Source organism: Chanodichthys erythropterus, chromosome 5, assembly GCF_024489055.1.
Source record: "Chanodichthys erythropterus isolate Z2021 chromosome 5, ASM2448905v1, whole genome shotgun sequence".
NCBI lineage: Eukaryota > Metazoa > Chordata > Actinopteri > Cypriniformes > Xenocyprididae > Chanodichthys > Chanodichthys erythropterus.
Window position 1 is genome coordinate 8,512,259 of NC_090225.1, and position 22,921 is coordinate 8,535,179.

The window sequence follows — 22,921 nt, forward strand, 5'->3', positions numbered from 1 at the left end:
AAAACTGCAATTTTCTGACGATTTACAAATAGTTGGAAATATTTGGGATATTGTAAGTACTTAAGTGAACAAAATGTATAACACTGGCCTAGTGGTTTTGGGATATTTCACTGCACAAATATTACATATTGTACCTTTAAATGCAGCTGACAGAGCTAACAGGACTAGGAAAGAACCACAGCAACGCAGGGAAGAAACCTTAAGAAACCTTGTGACACTGCAAATTGGTTGTTCTAAATTGAAGCTATTTTACACAACACTCCCACGTGACGCAGACACTGACGCCATATAATCAACAACCGCCAATTAGAGAACATTTAATGTCTGTATACACTTCTCCAGAACCGGGAATGATGTTAAAAGATTGATACAGAACATTAGTTCTTTGTATGCGTTCCGAATAATTAAAGAAAACTCATAAAATAGTTGTTGTAATAGACCGATGTTGTAAAGACTGAAATTACTATGATGGATTTTTTTTTATCTAGTTAATTATTTCCAGGCTTGTATTTCCTGTAAATAGCACGCAGAAGGAAATCACAATAAAAGATTAAGGTCTTAAAAAACGAGAGAGATGATTAATGTGTATGAACAGATGTTTTGTTTTTATGTTATCTAGTGCTTAGATATAAGTTGATTGCTCTTAGTGGGGACTCATTTTCTGGTATTTGTAAGCCCTGAATAATCACGACCAAAGTTTTTAATTTTGAATGGATTTTCATTTCATTTATGACCTATGCTGAAAGACTGCAGTATTGGGCTGTTTCTAAAATGAATGAATAAATAATATAAAGCGATCAAATTTCAGAGGGGAAAAAAAAAGGTTGAAAGTGAAATAAATCAAACGAGGTTTTTTTTTCTTTTTTCTAATACTATTTATTGTAATTTTTCCATCCTTCAATGTTGTATTTGAAATGGATAGGGCAAGTATGCCCTCTACTGGTGGAAATAAGAACATAACTCCAGGCAAAATATGTTTGTCACTTACCACCGTGATATTTACTCAAATATTTAATTACTTATATCCAAGTGTTTGCTTAGATAACCGTTAGATTTAAGAGAAAACACTATTAATCAATGAAAATTAACGTATAGGCCTATGATTATACATTACATAATAAGAGTCTCTCCACTAAATCGTTCAGGGAATGATTTAAATATGTCCCCGCCCTCTTGCGTTCTCGATGAACTTGTCTAACTAAATAACGCTCATGTTACTTTCGGGCCTCAGCAGTTTGCCCTTGATATGAAGAAATGAACAGGCTGTTGGATGGCATTAGATTTATGCTGATTTGGAAGCAGTGACACTTCAGACTCACCCTGCACTGCGGGGAGGGGCAAGAGAGCTACAAATGATGGATGTATCCCATGATTCACTCACAGTGAGCTAAGAACCTCCACAGCTCTTAAAATCTTTGTTAAACACGGTTAATTACAAGTGACATAAATAGTAACAGGATAAACAAAATAGTCAGCTTTCTTTTCTACTTTTTTTGCAATTAAAAGTTAAAGTAGCCAAGAAAGCTTAATATTTTGTATACCCTGTTTCTATTATAATATATATAGCCTACTATATATATATATATATATATATATATATATATATATATATATATATATATATATATACTATTCCGTTGGACAAAATACCTTTTAAAATAAATAATTAAAATGATTAATACTTGTATGTATGTATTCTTTCATCATCCTTTAATAAGAGGTTTGATCCAGATGCAGGTCTAATTATGATTATGACCACTTTTGCCCAGGTAATGTCACTTTATTCTCTTTATGTCTATCTTTATTCTGTTTATTGTAATGCTTGTCATGCCTGATCTAGTAGGAATAATTATATGAATGCATATATTAATATTTATCAGGGTGTTTTGAGGTCACAGTTAGCGTCAGAAGTCAGCACTGATAGTACCAAGGAGCTTTTGAAGAAACACCAAGTTAATTTGAGTTAAACGCTTGAGATCTCTTTCAGGCAGGATTTACTTAGCATTTCATTTGTGTGTGTTTTGTCTCTGTACAGAATAAGCAAATGAGAAACACAAAGACAGCACCATCATTACCTCTTTTTTGCCTCAATAGGGAGGTGGTTGGCAATCTTAACAGCTAAAACTACAAAAAAAAGTGTATATAGCAAAAAAAAAAAAGTAAAAAAAAGATTTAATAATGCATATGATGCAGTAAATAAAAATGTCTTTACTATAAAATGTTCATTTAATTACGCTGAACATGAGTCAAACTAACATTTATGGCACATTTTCCCCACTATATTATGTATATTACTTAAAATACATAAATGTGTAAAAACTATTTTGACATTCAGATGTGCACAATACTTAATCCAGAATTTTCTTGCGATCATCTTTCAAACAAAGCATACTTGGAGGAAACAAATGCATCCAAAACATGCACTCTTTCTGATATAAACAATAATTCGCTAAGCCACTGCTTTCAGCGTAGAAGGCACGTAAAGATATATCGTTTTCTATTTTAGAAATAAAGATATAGTAATGAAACAGCATGAAAATGTAACATGCAGCATATATGCACACAAGTGCCTTTGCATTGAGTACAGTAAAACATGCAAGTATGTAATAGTTTGCAAATGAAGGTAAGGCATAAGATGTGTCGAAATTGTGGCGTGGCTTCCTGTCCTCTGAGTGTCGGGATCATCTGTGGCTTCTAGTCGCTTCCGCCGCAGAGCTTCAGCAGTAGTTTCTTATAATCCCCTGAAGTGTCTCCCTATAAATGCAGATGGGTTCGATTACAAATATTATGGATTTGTAATTTTCATTTCTCAAAAAAAATGTAAAGCATAGACTGAGGGGTGGTTACACAGGCACTCACAGATATGGCTGTGTAAAGAGATTTCCCATAATTCTTCATGTATTCCTGACGAATGTCCAGCAAGTCCACCTCAGAGCGGGTCACCATGATGCGAATCAAAGTGCGGTCCTTGGTTCCTGCTCCCTGTACAACCATAAAAGCAGCTGTTTAAAGTTTGCCTTTCCAAAATCGAGAATGAGTTTTTTTTTTTTTTTTTTTAAACTTATATTTTTATTTCTATAACTTATATTTTTAAATTCTTTAATTGTATACTTTATTTGATAATATTATATATTTATTTGATAAAGTATAAAAATAAAAATGTAAACTAAATATATATATAATATATAATACAATATATAATGTATCTGAATTTGTGTTTGTGTTCATTTTATATTATATATATACATATATACAAACACACACACACACACACATACACACGCACACAATTTTATACTATGTATTTTTATACTTTTTTTAAATTAAAAAATTAATTTAAAAAAATTTATTCTTATCTAAAAATAAATAAATAAATAAATATATTTTAAAATAAAATAAAATCAATCACTCTATAAATACATACATGTATTTTTTTCTTTTTTACTACTATAAATAAAAGATTCTTCTTTTATAAAAAGTTATAAAAGTTGCTAGCCGCCACCAGCATTTAAAAAAAAAATAATAATTTCATTTTCAACATTTTTTTTTTTTAATAATTTTCACAAAACTTTCATGGCCCCCAAAATATATTTGCTCTATGAATATCTGAACTTGCAATATAATCAAAAGAAAAAACAGAGCCACTGCTTAAAAAGCTGCATGCATTCTATTTTTTAATCAATATTTGAATATGGGTAAGTTTCATAAAAAAGCAACATTTTGCTTCAATTTTGCCTGTGTTTTGATCTGTATTCTTTCAGAAGATATGTAATATCGCCCCCTACTGTATAACATTAAAAAAACATGGATTGCCAGAAGATTCTGTCAATGGCGAGGAAAGAGTTAACATAGTTTGACTTCTAACAAAATGACTTCTAAACCATGGCTATGTTTGTTGTAATTAATCATGATTAGTCTTCCCTTTTACACTGTAGACAGTAAAGCTGAACCGCACAGAGAGGAATGAGTCTCACCTTCATGGCCTTGTAGAGTCTCTCAGCAAAGTAGGCCGGTGTGTTCTTAATGCATTTCACTGCATACAGAAAAAACATGCTTAGACTCACCATACACAAACCACCCTGCAGCTAATAAGACGTGTACAACACAGCAAGCAGGAAGAATCTTGAAACTTAAATGGAAAAATGAAACCGAATGAAGACAGACCAGGCATTCGTCTGAAAGTGAAAGTCATTTAAAAGAGAAAACCTGACTGTTCATAACAGCACACTGAAATGACACACTAAACACACCTCGTTATGAACACCGACTGAAAGAAAGTCATGCACTATGACACAGCAAGCACATATGTCAGCTATTTTATGTGTTATGAATCACGTTGTGTGATTAAAAACATATTACCACATATTTACCCTATAACAGCTTTACTCATAAAGGGGCCAGCAGAATGGAGAACAAGTTAAAAAATACAATTATGAGTGTTTAACGAGAAGATTTCAGCAAACGATTCTAGATGGCAGATCGGAAAGCTCACCAACAGCCAGCATGCCACTCTCCAGGTCTCCAGACATCTCTCTCTCGATACTCTTCTCAATGTCTCTGCCACACATGTGCTGGTACTCATTAAACACTGGCAACATAAACACACAAAATGACTTAATGCAATTGCTATTTCTGCAAACACTGACATCATATACAAACGGCTGTTAATAAGCATGTGAGAGTACAGTAATGAACTTTAAATCACAATCAATACTTTTAATTACAATGCAACACCAACATAATGTTCATTAAACTGTCCTCTATGGCTGAATGGAATACTAGCTTACTATTTAATAAATATACACCATTTATTGCCAAATTGTCAAAGGTTTGGGATCAGTATGTTTTTGTTTTTAAAGAAATTGCTACTTTTATTTAGAAAAGATTATAAATATCATTATACAGTAAATATACTGTTACAATTGATTTTTATTGAAAAAAAAAAAAAGCTGTTCCTTTGAACAGAAAAAAGGATACGTTTTTACAACTTTTTTTTAATAATAATAAAATGTTTCTTGAGCACTAAAGCAGCATATTAGAATGATTTCTAAAGGATCATGTGACATTGATGCTGAAAATTCAGCTTTGCCATTACAGACAAAAAATAAATAAATAAATAATAATAATAATAATAAATATCAAAATAGATAACAGTTTCTTTGAATTGTACGAATATTTCACAATATTACTGTTTTTGACTGTACTTTTGTTTAAATAAATGCAGCCTTGGTAAGCATAAGAGACTTCATTCAAAAGCAAAATGTCAAATTATATATTATTTGGATAAATATATTATAGTATAATATAGTATTGCACATATTATGTAACTGTACAATAGACAACTCTTACATAACTATGTCCTATGGAAAAACAGAAAATGACATACTAAGTCGCTGATTTAGAGGCATATTCAAGTATTTCCATGGGAAAACATGTCCGGTCATGAGTCATAATTCTCATAATGACAACTACAGCCTTGGGAAGAGTTGGTTGACTGCAAGGCCAGATCCAAAAGTGAAATTGTGGCTGCCCATGTGGCAGAACCTGGAAGTTTCTGAGCATTTTCCCACTTTTAAGGCCCCGATATTCTTCAAGCTAAATCAGTGATCAAACTGGTGTGACACCAGTCAAAATCAGGCCAAAACGAAGTTCATTTTGTGTTTGTTTCAGGATTTCAAAACAGCATGCCAAAGTGAACTTTACGGAATGTCCACGAGTAAAAACATGAACACACTGTAGAGCCGCTTTATAGTAGAAATTGAAGTTGTAATTCTAACTGAAAGCCACACTGACACTGTTTTTTCTTGTTTAATACCATTAACCTGCTTGCTTTAAAACAATCTATTGTAAAAGTGAAATATATAAATGAATGTTCTATTCTACTTGCGGACAAAAACTAAACTGGTGCCGCGTTCATTCCGTGAGTAGAAAAGTAAAGGCATAGGACATGCAGCGTAAGCTTTTTGAAGAATACGGAAAGCGGAAGCACGTGCAAGGCGGTAATTTGTGTTTATAAAGCATATACAGCATATATGTTTTTTCGAAAATGGCCGATCGTTTCGCTTCGTTTTCGACCCTTATTCATCGTCTGGTATCGTTTAAAGCCCTTTGAAGCTGCAGTGAAACTGTAATTTTGACCTTCAACCGTCTGGAGGCCACTGAAGTCCACTAGAAGGAGAATAATCCTGGAATGTTTTCATCAAAAACCTTGATGACATGAACATCGTGGATGACATGGGGGTGAAAATTTTATTTGAAAGTGGACTAATCCTTTAAAATGATTTAAAATAAGACAAAACAATCATTAAAATAAACAAAAAATGGTAGATGCCAAACTCTAAAATATTTTACTGGGTAGATATAGGGAGTTGAAGGGAGGGGGTCCTCAAATATCAAATGAGGGTGCCTTGAAGTAAAAAAGGTTGAGATGCACTGCTGTAGATCCTCATTAAATGAACAGTTTAACAATATAATTGTAGACAGTATAGGAGGACTTGTAGAGAAACAAATGGGAAAAATATATGCTCAATATAGTGGCATGAGGAATGGTAAAGCCAATCACCTTCTCAACAGAAGTATTGCTTGTTGTTTTGTACTTGTGTTTTACTCATTAGCTGGCCTAAAAAATGCAGTTCTTTAGTCTGATTTGAGCTAAAGCAGAAGCAATGTATAATTCGTCATAATTATTTATTATTCAATATATGTTACGGTACAGTAATCTTGACAAACAGGTTTGGAGATATTTGGTCTTTCCCTATTCAAGTAGATATGTGCAGTACCAATTACCTAGAAAGAAAATAATCTGCCTGGGGGTGGCGCGGAATGAACTGCCCTATCTTAAAAGGACTTTGACTGGAATAATAGTATTATTTTATCAAGTCAATGGCCCATGACGTACCTGCTCTGAGGTGAGCTTTGCTCCGAGCACACAGGATGGCATTGAACTTGGACTCATCTGTGCCAAGTTTATTTTCTCCGGCTTGATACAAAGTCTGCAGCAGAACATAAACAGAGTATAGTAGGCACTCTTCAAAGACTGAGAAATGCATATTTTTTAAAAATTATTTCAATAATTACCTGAGCATCCTGTTTGGCTAATGATATATCCACATTCTCACTCTCATCACGATTACCCTTTAAGATAATAACAGAAAGGAATACTGATATGACATTTACATTTCTGTCCTTGATGTTACATGTTTTCATAATTAAATCCATGTATAAAACAAAAGCACAGCATCTGTGTACCTGAGCAAGAGAGACCAGAAGTCTGCGGAAGTGTCCAGATGTGTCACTACTTATGGCATCCTCCAGTGACTTCTTATTCTCTAAAACAGGAACACTGAGCATTATCTATCACAATTCACCAGGCTTTACTGTCAAGCTTTAAATTAAAATGCATATGACATGTAGCAGATGCTTGATTGGGAAGTAATCAAATCTGTAATTGCAGAGGGAAGGAATTAAGTGATATGAGTTGAGGACGTACCAGCTTTGAAGAGTTGATTGATTTCTCTTATCTCTGCATTAGAGCGAGAGGCCAAAATTTCAATCAGACAGGCCTCATCTGTCCCTGCTCCCTGTGAAATAATCAGCAGATTACATTTGTATTAATGGCATATCAAAACATCTAATCAAATCTTTTTTATCTGATCACCATAAATGAACAGTTCACTTAAAATGTAAGCTGTTGTAGATGTGAGAAATTCTCCTTTTGTGTTTGTGTTTTTGGTAAACTATTCCTTTAAGACCCAGAGAACAGTGTTACATATAAAAAACTATGGTTCAATGGCATTATGCTCATAAACACTGCATTTATTTGAACAAAAACACAGTAAAAAACAGTATTATTGTGAAATATTACTACAACTTAAAATAACTGTTCTATTTTAATACATTAAAAAATGTCATTTATTCCTGTGATGGTAAAGCTGAATTTTCAGCATCATTACTCCAGTTTTCAGTGTCACATGATCCTTCAGAAATCATTCTAAGATGCTGATTTTGGTGATTATAAATTGAAAACAGTTGTGCCGTTTCATGTTTTTGTGGAAATTGTGAAACATTTTTTCAGGATTTTTTGATGAATAAAAAGTTCAAAAACAGCATTTATTTAAAATAAAAATCAAATGAATGTGTCCTTATTGAGTTAAAGGTATTTGATTAATTAATTAAAGCTAGGGTAGGCATGTTTATGTTTTTCATAAACACTTTTTGTTATACTGCTTGAAACTCTCGTCACATCCTGATAGCAATCAATCATAGAAGTGGTCTAAATATAAAAAAAAAAGAAAAGAAGCCTCAAAAAAAGGACCAAATCTACTGTGTGCGTTCATGTGTTTTGGAGGAGGCGTGGCTTTGGAGATGCTTTGAAGGGAGTGTGGGATCTTATGCTTTCAAAGCTAGCTTACCACTGCTAGCCTTTCCGAAATTGCCTACCCTAGCTTTAATACTGATCCAAAACCTTTGAATGGTATATAAATCATCATTATAATTACAACTATACTTTCTCTAATGTAAATCCAGTATGTGTTTATATATTATACATAGCATCATTGCATCACATTGTGCAACTTTGCACCCACACATTTCATGTGATGGTGCAAAGTTGCACAATGTACGATTAAGTAATTTCTAACATTTTTCTAAATTCTGTTAATAAAGTACTTTCACAAACCTTGATGGCCTCTTTGAGCTCATATGCGTCATACTGAGCTGGAGTCTTCAACATGGCCAGCACCAATTTCTCAAAGTTCCCTGAAAGCTCAGACTTCAGGTCCTTGACCAAGTCCTGTAAACATTGGGTTACATGAATGCACAATGTTGCTTATCTTAAAGACCACAAAATGGACCAAAAATATGGATGTCTCATCTTATACTCAGGGGTGTATACAAATATTTGTCCAATCAAATGCTGTCTAGAATGAGAAAAATCACTCCCACTAATACCACCTGCCTCTTACTATATAATAGCAAGTAGCAACTCATGATTCACAGCTGCCGTTCCATCTGCTGAATAGCAAATATCTAAAAAGCTCCAATGCTCTCATTACCTTTCCATAGGCAGTCTTGTATGACACCAGAAGAGGTACACGCTGCTTGATGGAGCGACTTCCAAGCAAATTAATGATGGCTTGTTCATCAGTGCCTGTTGAAACATGTGCTTGTATATTAGCAGCATAGAGTAAAAAGATGAGTCATTTTCAGGAGAAGCTCATATTGTATTCCATGTAAGTCCAAAAAAAAAAAAAAAAAAAAAGCTCTTAGTATATGAACATCCGCCACCTGTATAACAAAGCGGTCAAACTTAACAAGATTAATAATAGATAGACTTCAAACAAACAAAAAAGAACAGAACACCTTTTACCCCTGAGGGAGAAGTGATGCTGCTTTCCAAGAAACAGAGTAAAGACCTTGATATTCTTAAAGTGAAATCAAAGAACAAACTGGAACAAAGAGTTTGTTTCAGGTGTTTGAAACAGAAAAGTTCGCTCTGGCTGGTAAACACCTTTGAACTAACATTGGACTATTACATAATAGGCAGGTTTGCTCTGCAGCTCCGCCTTCTTTCACTTGGAAGTCAGACACGAGCAAAAACATGAACACACTGGAGAGCTGCTTTATAGTAGAAATTGAAGTTGTAATTCTAACTGAAAGCCACACTGACACTGTTTTTTTCAAGTTTAATAATGTAAAACTGCTTGCTTTAAAGAAATCTATTGTATAAAGTGCCATATAAAAACATTGTGACTTGATTAGAGTGGTGAATTTCAGAGCTCATATCCAAACATATCCAACTGTGGCTAGCACGACGATGCTGAGGGCCGTGGGAATAGCGCGAGTCCGTTGACATGATTGATAATGAGCTCCACCTGCGCAACACACTGGTCTCAGATCTCACGGAGGAGCTGGGATGCATAAAAAGAGGTGCGACGACAGTGAAGGACGAGAGAGGACGAGACCTGGACTATTTATGTTATGTTTTGTCTATGTGTGTGCGGCAGTCGTTCGCGAGGGGCTGCTGCTTTTACTTTTGTTTTGTTGTTTATTTTGGAATTAAAGTTTGTGAAAACATTCGTCGGTTCCCACCTCCTTTCCTGAACAACATACCGTGTTACATTGGTGCCAAAACCCGGGAGGAAGGAGGAACGCGCTGTCAAAGAGCCCTCACCGCTGTGGGTAATCTAAGGTGCCATCGAGCATGGCTGAGCAGAGTCTGCCACCATGGAACGCTCGAGGCGGTGGGCTGGAGTGAGTTGCTGGGGGGGGGGGGGGGACTCTTGCCGGCTGCCTGAAACCGGAGGAGCCGTCACCATCCATCAAGCGGCAGAGGAGTATCGAGCCATCCGCCAAGGGCTATCCAGCACTCCAGGAGTAGAGTGCAGTCTCAAGAGTATTTTAGAGTATTTTAAGTGGCAAGCAGGATGAGGCTGAGGACCATGAGAACAGTGCGAGGCCAGTGGCATGATTGATAATGAGCGAACAACATAACGTGTTACATCCACATTGCCATGATCAGATGCATTCTTAACGGCTGTTTTCTCACCATTGTTGTTTTGTTGTGTGTTTATTTTGTTATGGAGAGGAAAACGTGCAGCACAGTTTTGCATATTCATCATATACCATATTTTACAACTTCTCAGGTATTTCAAGATTCTTTTTTCCCTAAGCGAAGAGCTTTTACATGAAAAATAACCCACCAAAGCCCTTCATGGCCTTCCTGAGGACCTCTGCGTCTTTTAGCGGATCAGCTCCTGGGAAGTCTTGGATGGTCCCTCTGAATCCACGCTACAAATAAAAGAAATAAAACAACAGATGTTAGGAAACAAATATACAATCCAAATTGCACACCAAAAATAATTCAATTGCGTCAATTTACACTGATAGCTGGAACGGCAGGTGCACCTCCTCCGTAACCTCCGCCGTATGCAGGCATGGACGGGTTGGGTGAGGGTGCTTTGGGATAGCTAGGGACGGAAGGACTGGGTGCTGGGGCATTTGGGTATCCCGGCATCTGCTGACCAGGCGGTGGCCCTCCAGGGTATCCCATTCCTGGACCTTGAGGCATACCTCCTCCTGGCTGAGGGTACAGGCCATAGGGCTGGTTAGGGGAGGGGGCTGGTGGGCCCCCAGGTTGGGGGGCAGGATATCCACCAGGCATTTGAGAGAACATGGATGGATTTGGGGTATATCCACTATTGGCGGCGAACTGATTTGCCTGTGATGGAAAAATTTGAGGGGGCGAAAAAAAGCACAAAGCAAAAAGCAAGCATGACAGTTAGGACAGTAGAGCAGACGTTTCAGGAAATTGAACATATACAGCCTTGAAGTGACAATACTGAAGAACAAAGAGATGATTAAGGCCAGGACAGGGAGATAAGAAGGATGCTGAACAAGTGTGCATTCATGGAAAGGTTTGTTTAGATAGTGTGGCTTTGCACTGAAACGTTCCTATTGACTTAGGCCACTCGCATCATATTACACATGGGCAGTGACACGGTTTTGTAACATTTACATGAGCTTCCACATGCACAAAGTTTCCCTTGCTGTTTCTTCAGAGTTTCCCTTGCTGTTTCTTCAAAGTTTCCCTTGCTGACCCTAAATGCAGAAGTACTGAAAAAGTAAAAATGAAACCAGTTGGCACCACACTACCAAAAATATTTCTATCAAAACCAATGTGTGCGTTTAATGGCTGATAAGAATATCTAGGTAGTCATCAAGGTAGCCGATTGCTGAGATATTGCCAGTATATTAGTATTTCTTCAACTTCTGGCCACTTTTAGATCCCAGCATAAATTACAAAATCATGAAACAGGAAATTCCCTTTTGTGATATGTATTTGTATCCATTTATAAACCTTCCCTTGTGAAAAAGAAGTGTGCTTAAATGTATTAAATATGCACTGATAGTGTACTTCAAATATTAAAGGTATATTTACAAAAAAATAAAATAAAAATGAACTGCAGATATAAAATAGTAATAAAATAAAAAGCCACTCAAGTGTACTTAAAAAGAGGAAACTTTCTAAACACAAGTACACATTTAAAAGTGCACTTTGTAATAATATCAAATTAAAAGATAGCAAATAGCAAATTAAAAAACATAAATCATTGCTTTAATAATCTCTTCTCACTCTTTAAAGATGTACACTTGTTCTGTTGTGTTGACTAACATACATGTAAAGTACTTAATTATAATTTTACTGTAGTATGTTGCTCAATATTGCATTTAATAGAAAGACAAGTTAAATGTAAAGATGCATTTAAAGGCACAATATGTAAGACTTTCGGATTAAAATATCCAAAAACCACTAAAACAATGTTATATATTTTGTTTACTTAGATTATCCCAAATGTTTCCAACAATGTTAAAATCCCCAAAAAATCCACAATTTTAACCAGTGTAACGCGCCGTGTCACTGCGTTTGCCTATCCGCGGTACCCTCGATTTCCGATTTCTGTAGATTCCATAGAAACACCACAGATGCTTTAACATATTGTGTTTTATTGGACTTTTTTTTCTATGATTGTTTTGACCAGCGCTACTTTACCAGCTGCTTTACTCTCTTGCCCTTCACGTCATTCCTTATTATATACTTCCGGAGCAATCGTTCCACTGACCTCATTCCTCTCCCACAGCTCTTGGCCTCGACCTACTTCATACCACAGTAATTTTTAATAAAACTTTAATACATTAGCTCATCTATCAACATAAGTTCATGCCTGAGTCCCGTCAGATTACTTTCCATTAGCTGTAGAGATAAAGAAAACAACTCCCATTATTCCACGCTCATTCACGCAGTCATCAAGCTGAACCTGTATTGTTTTAAATAAGTGATCTCTAGCAGTAAAACTGACATACTGTGCCTTTAAGTCCTATTTAAGTGGTTCAAAAACAAGTCTAAATTTCAGCTAACTGCATTTAATATAAATGTTAACAATAATACATTTTCATTTAATTGCAATTAACATGCAAATACGTGCCCCAAAACATTATATTCAGTTTGCACATAAGTATATTCTTTTAAAGTATATTATTTATATAATAAGTACTCTTTTTAAAAGTATGCAGTGTTGTTCTTTTTCACAAGGGTTAACAGAAGAGAACTCTTTTAAAATATTTAATTCACAGAATTTTTTGGGTGAATTATTGCCCTTACTGCAATAGTTCAATGGATCCACACTTGTTCACATTTCCTCTGATGAGTAAATTTGATTACGGAGCAAACTGTAAAGAAGCTTGTGCATCAGTAAATTAAATAGGGTCAAATTTGTTGGTCAAAGCACATTCGGATTACAGATAAATTATAAAAGATCAATGTCACGGTCACAAGAGCACAGTTTTGTAAAAAGCTGATAAAGGAAGGATTTGATGCAATTTCAGCCAAGGCTGTGCATTTCATGCTGACTGGAATTAAATTACCTGCATCTGTTGAGAATGGAGACCAATGTCATTTCAAATTATGCATTACATCATCGTTACATTGTAGAACTTACCATTCCTGGTAGATTTGATGCATTGAATCCGGGATTTGGCAAATTATCCAGGCCAATAGGAGCACCTGGAGCACCCCAACCTCCTGTAAATACATGCATTTAAAACAAAATTTAAAACACATAAACAAAAACCTAAAACCCCACACAAATTATGACTGAACAATATCAATTCTCAGTTAACATGAAATCAAAACTGACCACATTTACTAAATTAAAACATTTACCTGTTCCTGATCTTTTTGTGCATGATTCACTGGTGGTGCATGGATTTCCAAATAGAAAAATGTAAAAATATGGTCTGCCTGTGAAATTACTTTTCTTTTCGGCTGATGTCTCAGACCTGACTAAAACATTCCAGCCTATTTTTCAAAATCCAAACAATTCATGCCGTGCATCTCGCTCATTGAATATCCTGTCTCATATGTCAGATTACAGAAATAAAATGGGCTGTGAACATCATTTCATGCTGACTTCAAAAGTGTGTATAGCAGAAATACAGATACATTGTGCATCATATGTCAGGCTAATAATAATCTAGACATCAACTTTTGATCATTATTCTGTGCAGTACCCTGAGGGCCCTGCATCGCCCCATCTTGTAACTATATAAAAAAAAATCTTTTTCAGTTCTGAACCTGTTTTGATGTGATTTGACAAAACAGAAACACGGTTTGAATCCAGAACAGCAGGTTATGTTATGGTAATAAGAAGTGTCAGGTAACACTGCACTGACTGGCATAATTAAGCTCTTTCTGCTAGGTGTTTCCTCTACATATATTTTTAAATCTAATATTTAACTTATACGTTTGGTTAGTTGATATGGAATAGAATGCTAGCATGTATACACACCAAACAAAGCATATTTTGTTATGGAAAAATAGCTAAAGCAACCAGATTATGGAAAATGTGTGACACACTAGCCAACAAGTCAATGGTTTCCTCCCAAAAGAACATGTTGTGAAACATTCATAGGAGTTCATTCAATAACATAATCCATGTGACCTCTGGCATAAAAAACACTCACAGACCACTGGGTCTCTCAAAAGAAGAGCTTCCAAATGAATGTCTGTCAGTGCAAGACAATGCTAGAAGTGAGCTAGCATTTCTGACTAACTATACACTCAGTCACTCAATTTTTTCCACCTAAAAATTCCACATTACAATGTCAACATCACTACTTATCACTGTTCAATGAAAGCGCCACTATACAAAGTTGGTTTGTCCACTGACTTTATGACTAAAGTGCCCATAAAAACTTCATAATCCAACATTTCAAATACAAACCACATTGAGTATGATGCAAAGAAATACATTGTGACAAATATGGAAATCTACCACCCAGATAAGTGCAATTTCCTGGTTTTACTTTGGCTCACCTGAGGCTGGAGGAGCATACGGCCCTGGCTGGCCAGGATAGGCACCTGGCTGTGACGGGTAAGCACCAGGTTGGGGAGGGTATCCACCCGCCTGGGGGGGATACATCCCAGGTTGAGGGGGGTAACCCCCTGCTGCAGGAGGGTATGCCCCTGGCTGAGGTGGGTATCCACCAGCCTGAGGAGGATAGCCGGTTTGGGGAGGATAGCCTGGATAGCTCATTGTCGTGCCTGTAAATGAAAAAAGGATGGGATTTACTTACCAAAACTGTGTATAAATTAAGTCTTCATAAGCCTGGATTGGACATTAGAATTAAAAAAATTATGTCAAAGGAGCCGTTTACACAACACTGTTTTAAACGGATTTAAAAAATAAATAAATAAATAAATGAATAAATTATGTGTTTTGGCCATTTATGTACACTACAAAAGTGTTTTGGGGGCCTGAAAATGCACATTTTTGAAAAAGTTTTTTTTTATTTTTTAAAGTGCACGTTTTTGAAAACGATACCGTTATTGTCTCCGTGTAAACTACAAAAAAGTGAATTTGTGAAAATGGTGATGTCATGCGCATGCGTATTATGTGTTAAGTCTGTAAGTGCGTAGTTTTTCTTTACAAAATGACATCGCCATCTACTGGCCTCGCAGCAGAATACAGAGTTTTTAATCGTTTTTGCGGATCCCTGTGAACGGGGATAGTTTTGACAACATTGTTATCTGTACGTGAAAAACGCAAAAGGAAAAACGTTTCTGTTTTTAGTACATAATTGTCGTGTAAACATACCCAAAGTTTAGTTTAGAACTGTAATTGCTTAAAGGGTTAGTTCACAAGGCAGCAACGTCATTCCACCTTTTGAGGTCCAGAGAGGTAGTTAAGACATTGTTAAAATAGTCAACGTGACTACAGTGGTTCAACGTTAATGTTATGAAGCAACAAGAATACTTTTTGTATGCAAAAACAAAACAAAAATAACAAATTTATTCAACAATTTCTTCTGAGCTGGCACTGGAACATGAACACCGAAGCGCTGCACTTCATTCACTACATCAACAGCATAGGAGACTGACAGGGAAAAGTATTCTCGTCGCTTCATAACATTAAGGTTGAAGTCACAAATTTTAATGATGTCTTTAATACCTTTCTGGACCTCAAAAGGTGCATTGGCGTTTCTGCCTAGAAATATCCTAATGTGTGTTCGGAAGATTAACAAAGGTCTTACGGGAACGACATGAGGGCGCACTTAATGACAGAAATTGCATTTCTGGTTGAACTAACCTTTTAAAAAAATGCATCAGAGGCTTCAATCATTCTAAAGTCAATGTGGAAATGCCTGAAATAAGTTGTCAGGAACTGCAGTGCTCTATTTAAGGGGATTCATAAGCTTCATCCATCAGGCCACATTTTCCAAACATTATGCTGCACCTGCTCCTGTGCTGCTTGAAAGACAGACTGAGCACAGACTGCTGTACATCTAAAAATGTCTCAAATTAATACATATTTATAGCTGTCAATTATGATCTGCTTTATATGGTAATTAATGCATAAAAAGCCTCAGATAAATCACTAAAAGCACTAAAACATAAACCTTAAACAGAAAATAGTGGCTATGCTCTCAAAATGAAACCTTATTTTTTTTTTCCCTTTCTTGCCAAACATTAACAGCAGTCAGTGTCTCAATGAAGAGTTCCCGTGTGGTACAAACCATGGAAACATTACATAAACTACAGCTGAAGCTCTGCCCTGCTGCTATAGAAAACTAGTCATGTTCAGGAAGTAAAACTCCCATTCATATTTTCCATAGGGAAACAGGTTTAGTTTAGAACACTGACAAGCTCTGATGTTGTTACAATATATACAAACATTTAAGCATTTAGAGAGTGTAGAGAGATCAACATGATTACACCATTTTCAGTGATTCATGGGAGTGGGTGGAGCTAACAAGCTCTTTTCACCAACTCTGATTGGTGTAATTTTCTGTGCAGCATCATGGGTAATGTAGTTTTTCACCAGGAATTCCACTGTTGAACAGGATTATTTATTATTTATTATTATTTAAAAAAATAAGCTGAAATAATGCAGGCTGACATCTTCAGCAGAAGATACCATCGATTAAAGGGATAGTTCACCCAAAAATGAAAATTCTGTCATTTACTCCACCTCAAGTTGTTCCAAACCTGTATGAATTTCTTTGTTCTGCTGAACACAAAGGAAGATATTTGGAAGAATGTTTGTAACCAAACAGATCTCGCCTATGGTACTGTGGTACTCAAGGTCAATGGGGGGCGAGATCTGCTTAGTTACAAACATTCTTCCAAATATCTTATGGTCTGTCTTTAAATGTTTATAAGTTACCATGCAAAATCAATTTCCCTATGGAGAAAATGAATGAAGTTTTTACTTCCGGAAAAAAATAAATATGGCACTACCCTGACTAAAGTCTATAGTAGGCAGTATCATGCTCTTTTGCCTATGCTAAATAACCAACCATTGAGGCAGTGAAGAAAGGCAATGCTATCTGTAGCACAGAAAAAAATAGTATGGGTACAGTACATGGGGCACAAATTATATGGATAACATGATAGGAGCAGATAAGATGTGAAAAATAGGCTTTTATAATATCGCTCATCAACCCTTGGCGCATTGCCTCTGTGATGTCCAGACTTTGTGAATAACCAGATAGGTCACTGTAACATTTAGCCTATGTTCACACTCCATTGGTCATGGAAACTATTACAGATGCATTTGAAAGTAAAATACACTCTGCATACAGTCTTATCACCTTTACTCAGTGTGGGTGTGGTTTGTCACCTGCCATAAAATACATTAGAAGTTGTGTAGAGGGAAGGGGCAGTATAAACAGACTTTTAGAGATGAACCCTGCAGATAAAAAGCACCACACCTCAATATATGATGCAATCCACATGGTTAAGATTTACAAACTTATGGATCACAATAGGCCTAGTCTTTCAATCTAACGTAGAAACGAGTGCCGATCCAACCACAGAAACAGGGTTCATGTTTGATTCATTAAATATTCATATGCTGCAAATCCCATTGATAAAATATGGCAGCTGGAAACAATTGTCAGTTAAATATCACACCCCTACAAGTTCATGGTTTTGAAGCCTCGTCCCTAGAGTTTATAACATGGAGAAAAGTAACCTGGCCAAGAAGACGGATCTAACCAATCACAATGCAAATATGTAAACCTACCCATTGCTTTTGATTTTAATTGATTGTAATTATCTCAGCAGTAGCCTATGAGCATGCCATGTAGTAGACTAACTTCATGAAAGAGAAACTGATCTTAGAGCAAAAACACTGGTTAACCTTTGGCAACACATTTTAAATGATGCATATGTGGCTTCAAATATCCGCCAGATTTGCTATGCTGCAAGTTCGCGCTATCTCAAAAACTTGCATACAGGGCGTCACTAGGCCTTTTTTAGGGGGGCTTCAGCCCCCCTAAACTTCTGCCCAGCCCCCCTAAAAAAAATATATTTGATTAATAAATTTTTGATCGCTTCAGTCCCCTTTAAAAAAACTAATTTGAAACGGCGGCAAGCTGCGTCAAGTTTTGGCTCCTCCCCTTATCTGAGTCTGCTTGGATTTAGCGCATTTTTTAATCTGCAGGGGCGCCGAGCAGAGCGAACATCAGAGAGCACAAGGTGTGTGTCGTGTGTGCGTGCATTTATTGATAGATTGCTAATGCTATGATATTACATCTGCATCGGTGCAGTTCTTTGTCATAAATGCATTGCAGTTTACATAATGTATTGTTACTGGAGCATTGGGAGCACACGGGACGGCTCGGTTTCTCATCCAATACAAATACGTTTCGCTGCGTTCACCTTCAGCCCTTGTGTGATAGTTGTTTTTTATCCCTACAAAAATGAAGTGATTAACACCCATGAAAACATACTTTAGATTCAGAAAACGATCATGATTTATTTTAATTTACTTTTTACAATTACAGACATATTATAATGTATTTTGACATTACATTATGCAGCCATGCACAGAAATGACACACATCATTGTCTGAAAGCACTAGATGGCCCAGAGAGAGAATGTGGAGTTATTTTGTTTTGTATTATTAAATATAGTTTTGTATTAAGTAATAATGAATCAGGAGGAGTGTCATGATACATAAATAAGTGTAGAGTAAAGGGATTTTTGATTTTCTTGATTTATACTATTTATACTAGATTTGAATTGATAATTCATGTTGTTATTTTTAATAAATAGAAATAAATATAGAACAGATTAATCATATTGCCAATAGACAATTACATTAATACATGGTTTGTCTATATTCTTAATGAATATTAGCTGGTTAGTTAAAATACTTAAAATGACATCAATTTTCATGGGGTGACTTTATGAATATCCAACTGTATTGTTGATTATAAAGGCTAAAAAGCTAAAAAACTAAAATATTTCATTGTAGATGGCTGCCAAACTGCCTTTGTTAATCTTGCAGAGACGGCGAGCTTGAGCGGGGAGTTCTTTGGCGTGAGTGAGCAGGAGTAAGTATTCTGATTAATTATTTTGTATAATATTTTAAAATGTAACGCCAGTACGCCATATTAAGTTAATGCATACTATTGCCTGCGAGCTTCTCCTCCTGTCTGTACGGTAATTTCTCTACTGTGCGACAGAGAGTCGAGTGGTTATGACGCAATCGTTAGCCTATTTTTACAAAAACTGTTTCTACGGGGCCATAATGTAACATAGAAGGTAATGGAGCCCTTTATACATTGTCGTGTATGTTTAGAAATAAATTATGGACAAATGGAGTCTTTAAACGCCTCAGATGTAAAGTTATTCGCTGTCAAAGTGACGCCAAAATGAATGGGAGTCAATGGGATGCTAACGCAAGTGAAGTTCTGCTACAAGATGGCGGCACGCAGCCGACTTCAACTTCCGGTCGACATCCTTGGGCACTGGCAACAGTCAGTCAAATAATATTTTTTTAATCATACCCTTATTGGGGGCTGAGCCCCCCTAAAATCAAAATCCTAGAATCGCCCCTGCATACAACACAAGTTGAAACCACCTGACGTCAAATTTGAGATTGAGATCATAGCCACCGCTTACGTCTATACAGATAAATGCCAAGTTTTGTGTGGAAATAACCATACGACCAGTTTTCTATCATATGTTCATTTCGTAAATGAGGGCCACTATGTTGATTTCAGGCCTATACAATCACACATTGCCCAGAGCAGAAAAAAGGCTTTTGTTTGGCCTAATTTTTAAAAATGTTAATGCCATGCATTAGAATGTCAAAACAGCGCTATCTACCAGTTTAACCACAACACCAACTCTTTTTGACTCTAATAGTTTTACTTTCTATTAAGGTGCGGTCTTCAACAGGGCAAGATTCTACCAATTATTTTTGCAAAATAATGAAAATATGTATCGAAAAAATATTAAATAAATGTAAAGTAAATGACTCTGTACATCTGATTAATTTAATGACTTTGCAAAGTAAACATCATAAAGTATGCAAATAAATTAATATGGTACAATTTACCTTTTTAAAGGGCAAGCTTAAAATGCAACACTCACCCCTGGTTTCACAGACAAGGCTTAAGCTTGTCCCAGACTAAAATGCATGTTTAAGCTGTTTTAACTGAAAGCAACTTCCAGTAACATATCTTAAAATTTGTCAGTGCCATTGTTTTATCTCAAGATGCACACCAGTAATGTTTTAAGGCACATTTATAAAAGCTACTTAACTGAACTAAGACCTAATCCTAAATCCAAAACCTAGCTTAATCTAAGCCCTGTCTGTTAAACTGGGCCTCAAGGTTAATAAAGAACTTAGTTCATCATGAAGAAATGTTAACATCCATGAAACATTTCCATGATGCCACAAAAGGTTCTTTATAGTGCAAAAAAAGTTATTTAGATTATTTAAATGTTCTTCAAACTAAGAACATTTTTTTAAGTTATATTAACTATATTTTTAATTATATTTTAAACATGTAAATTAAAATATCTTTTTTTTTAATATATATATATATATATATATATATATATATATATATATATATATGTGTGTGTGTGTGTGTGTGTGTGTGTGTGTGTGTGTGTGTGTGTGTGTGTGTGTGTGTGTATATATATATATATATATATATATATATATATATATATATATATATATATATATATATATGATAAGAGAATTCCTACCAGAGCCCAACATAGTAACCATATGAGCAAACATAAACATCTGAACACTATTATGTGTCCTAATTAAATAAGACGAGACAGATGTCCATTGAGGCCTACATTAAAAGTGTCATTATTCAGGTTTACTCAGTCAACAACAAAATATGTGCTTATTAGGATTTCTAAACTTCCATTTTTATCTGTCCCACACAACAGTACTGTTGGAGGACAAAATGTTCGGTCACATGAAAACATGTTTTCACCCTGTAAAAAGTACACTGCAGAATATAACTGGACTTCGCTGTAGGATTTTAAATTAGCTGGATACTTAAATGTGCGAAGCGAACATGAGCGACATAAGATTATCAATACACAACATTATGGGTGGGAGCTCTGAAAATGCTAACTGGAAGAAGGCTTGAAGAAGCTTAAAATAACGCAGTGGCATTCCTGCAGGCAAAACAGAACAGAAAGCGCATAAACGTTTACATAACAGCGCGCTCAACGTATTTATAACTATTTTACTAGTATAAAACGACCGAATGTAGTGTAAAAGAGTAAATGTTACTTACAGTTTATACAGCGGGCAGTCACTTCCTAGGTACAGAGTACCTCTCTTTTGCTCGTGCGTTGGACACGCAGCGTAATATGTAATGAGGTGGGTGGGACTCATTCTTTCCATGACTGTTTCACACCAAACAATCTTTAACTAAACACAAAACATGTGACTCTTTCGTTTACCATGACTCATGTTGTTTGGTAATAGAGGAATGACTATTGTAATCTTTCCATAAGTCTGTCAAATATGGCATAACCTCTTGCGGAATACACAGTTTAAACGAACTGTTGCATTAAGGGCGTTGCAGTCACTTTAAGATCTGCGTTCATGATATAGCCTAACTCTGGTTCCTGTAGGTTGTTATTTTTCTGTTGTTGTTGTTTTAAAAAAAAAAATATATATATATATATATATATATATATATATATATATATATATATATATATATATATATTAATGTGAAACAATATAGCATAGCTCACACAAGACTGGGTGGGTCTAAATATGGCAGTTTGCCCAAGAGCACGCCCTAAATTCCCATCTGGGCGTGCGTATGACGTCCATGGACTTGTATGTTTACAGTTATTAGAAAAAAACGCTCTTCTATTAGTGAGTTTTTAAGTGTTAAATTTATTATTAAAAGTTCACTATTAAGATTATGCAAATCTTTGAAGAATACAAAGCACATTTTTGATATTAGAGCACATTTGGTAGATATTAAATATAGAAACTATATTTGACCTTCTTCATAGCTTTCTATATATATATATATATATATATATATAGTCAAACCAAAATTTACCTTGAACATTTCATTCATTAATACAGTTTATTCACTATAGTTTAAAAAAATGGTAATAAAATATGACAAGATCTCAGAGTTAAACTGTGTCAGAAAAAAAAATAATCTTAATTATGTCATATAACACTTGGAAAACATGGTCAGGTCAAAGATCCCAAAATTTTTATCAATTTTACTGGTAGTCCACTGTATGAAGAATTTTTGTGTATAATATGTCACAGTTTAGTTTATTTTGTTATCCTCACTTACATAAATGAACTATAGTGTCCTGCACCCACTAGTAAAAAAATATAAAACATTATATCTAGTGTCTGAATAATATTTGGTCTCTGTGTGTGTGTGTATATATATATATATATATATATATATATATATATATATATATATATATATATATATATATATATATATATATACACACACACTTATGAATTTTGTTTTTTAATTAAGAAAATGTACGTTTATGTTATGTTCGATTTTTTTATTGTAATTTCTTTTCACTGATAAGTA

At 35.3% G+C, this 22,921-nt stretch overlaps 1 protein-coding gene across 2 annotated transcripts; it reads right to left on the minus strand.

The window, feature by feature from the left end:
• Positions 1-1,987: 1,987 nt before the first annotated feature.
• Positions 1,988-21,771, minus strand: anxa11a (annexin A11a). 2 transcript variants are annotated; one of them, XM_067385895.1, is made up of 15 exons: positions 21,623-21,771; positions 14,873-15,100; positions 13,497-13,579; positions 10,880-11,080; positions 10,701-10,788; positions 9,054-9,148; positions 8,678-8,791; positions 7,490-7,580; positions 7,249-7,328; positions 7,078-7,134; positions 6,899-6,992; positions 4,493-4,588; positions 3,975-4,033; positions 2,860-2,982; positions 1,988-2,754 (listed from the first exon to the last, which is right to left on the minus strand). In XM_067385895.1, exons 2-15 carry the CDS (start codon positions 15,090-15,092, stop codon positions 2,695-2,697), a joined length of 1,461 nt encoding a protein of 486 aa, XP_067241996.1. In that variant the 5' UTR covers positions 15,093-15,100; positions 21,623-21,771; the 3' UTR covers positions 1,988-2,694. The 2 variants fall into 2 exon arrangements, with proteins under 2 accessions (XP_067241996.1, XP_067241994.1); XM_067385893.1 differs by having other exon boundaries at positions 10,880-11,218.
• Between the last annotated feature and the right edge of the window lie 1,150 nt (positions 21,772-22,921).

Excerpts from the sequence above, each read along its gene's own strand:
- anxa11a (XM_067385893.1), bottom strand. The coding sequence starts at position 15,092 with ATGAGCTATCCAGGCTATCCTCCCCAAACCGGCTATCCTCCTCAGGCT. Across the intron at positions 11,219-13,496 it reads CATCAAATCTACCAGGAATG|GCAAATCAGTTCGCCGCCAA; the intron begins GTAAGTTCTACA and ends TTTCCATCACAG. Across the intron at positions 2,755-2,859 it reads CTCTTTACACAGCCATATCT|GGAGACACTTCAGGGGATTA; the intron begins GTGAGTGCCTGT and ends CTGCATTTATAG.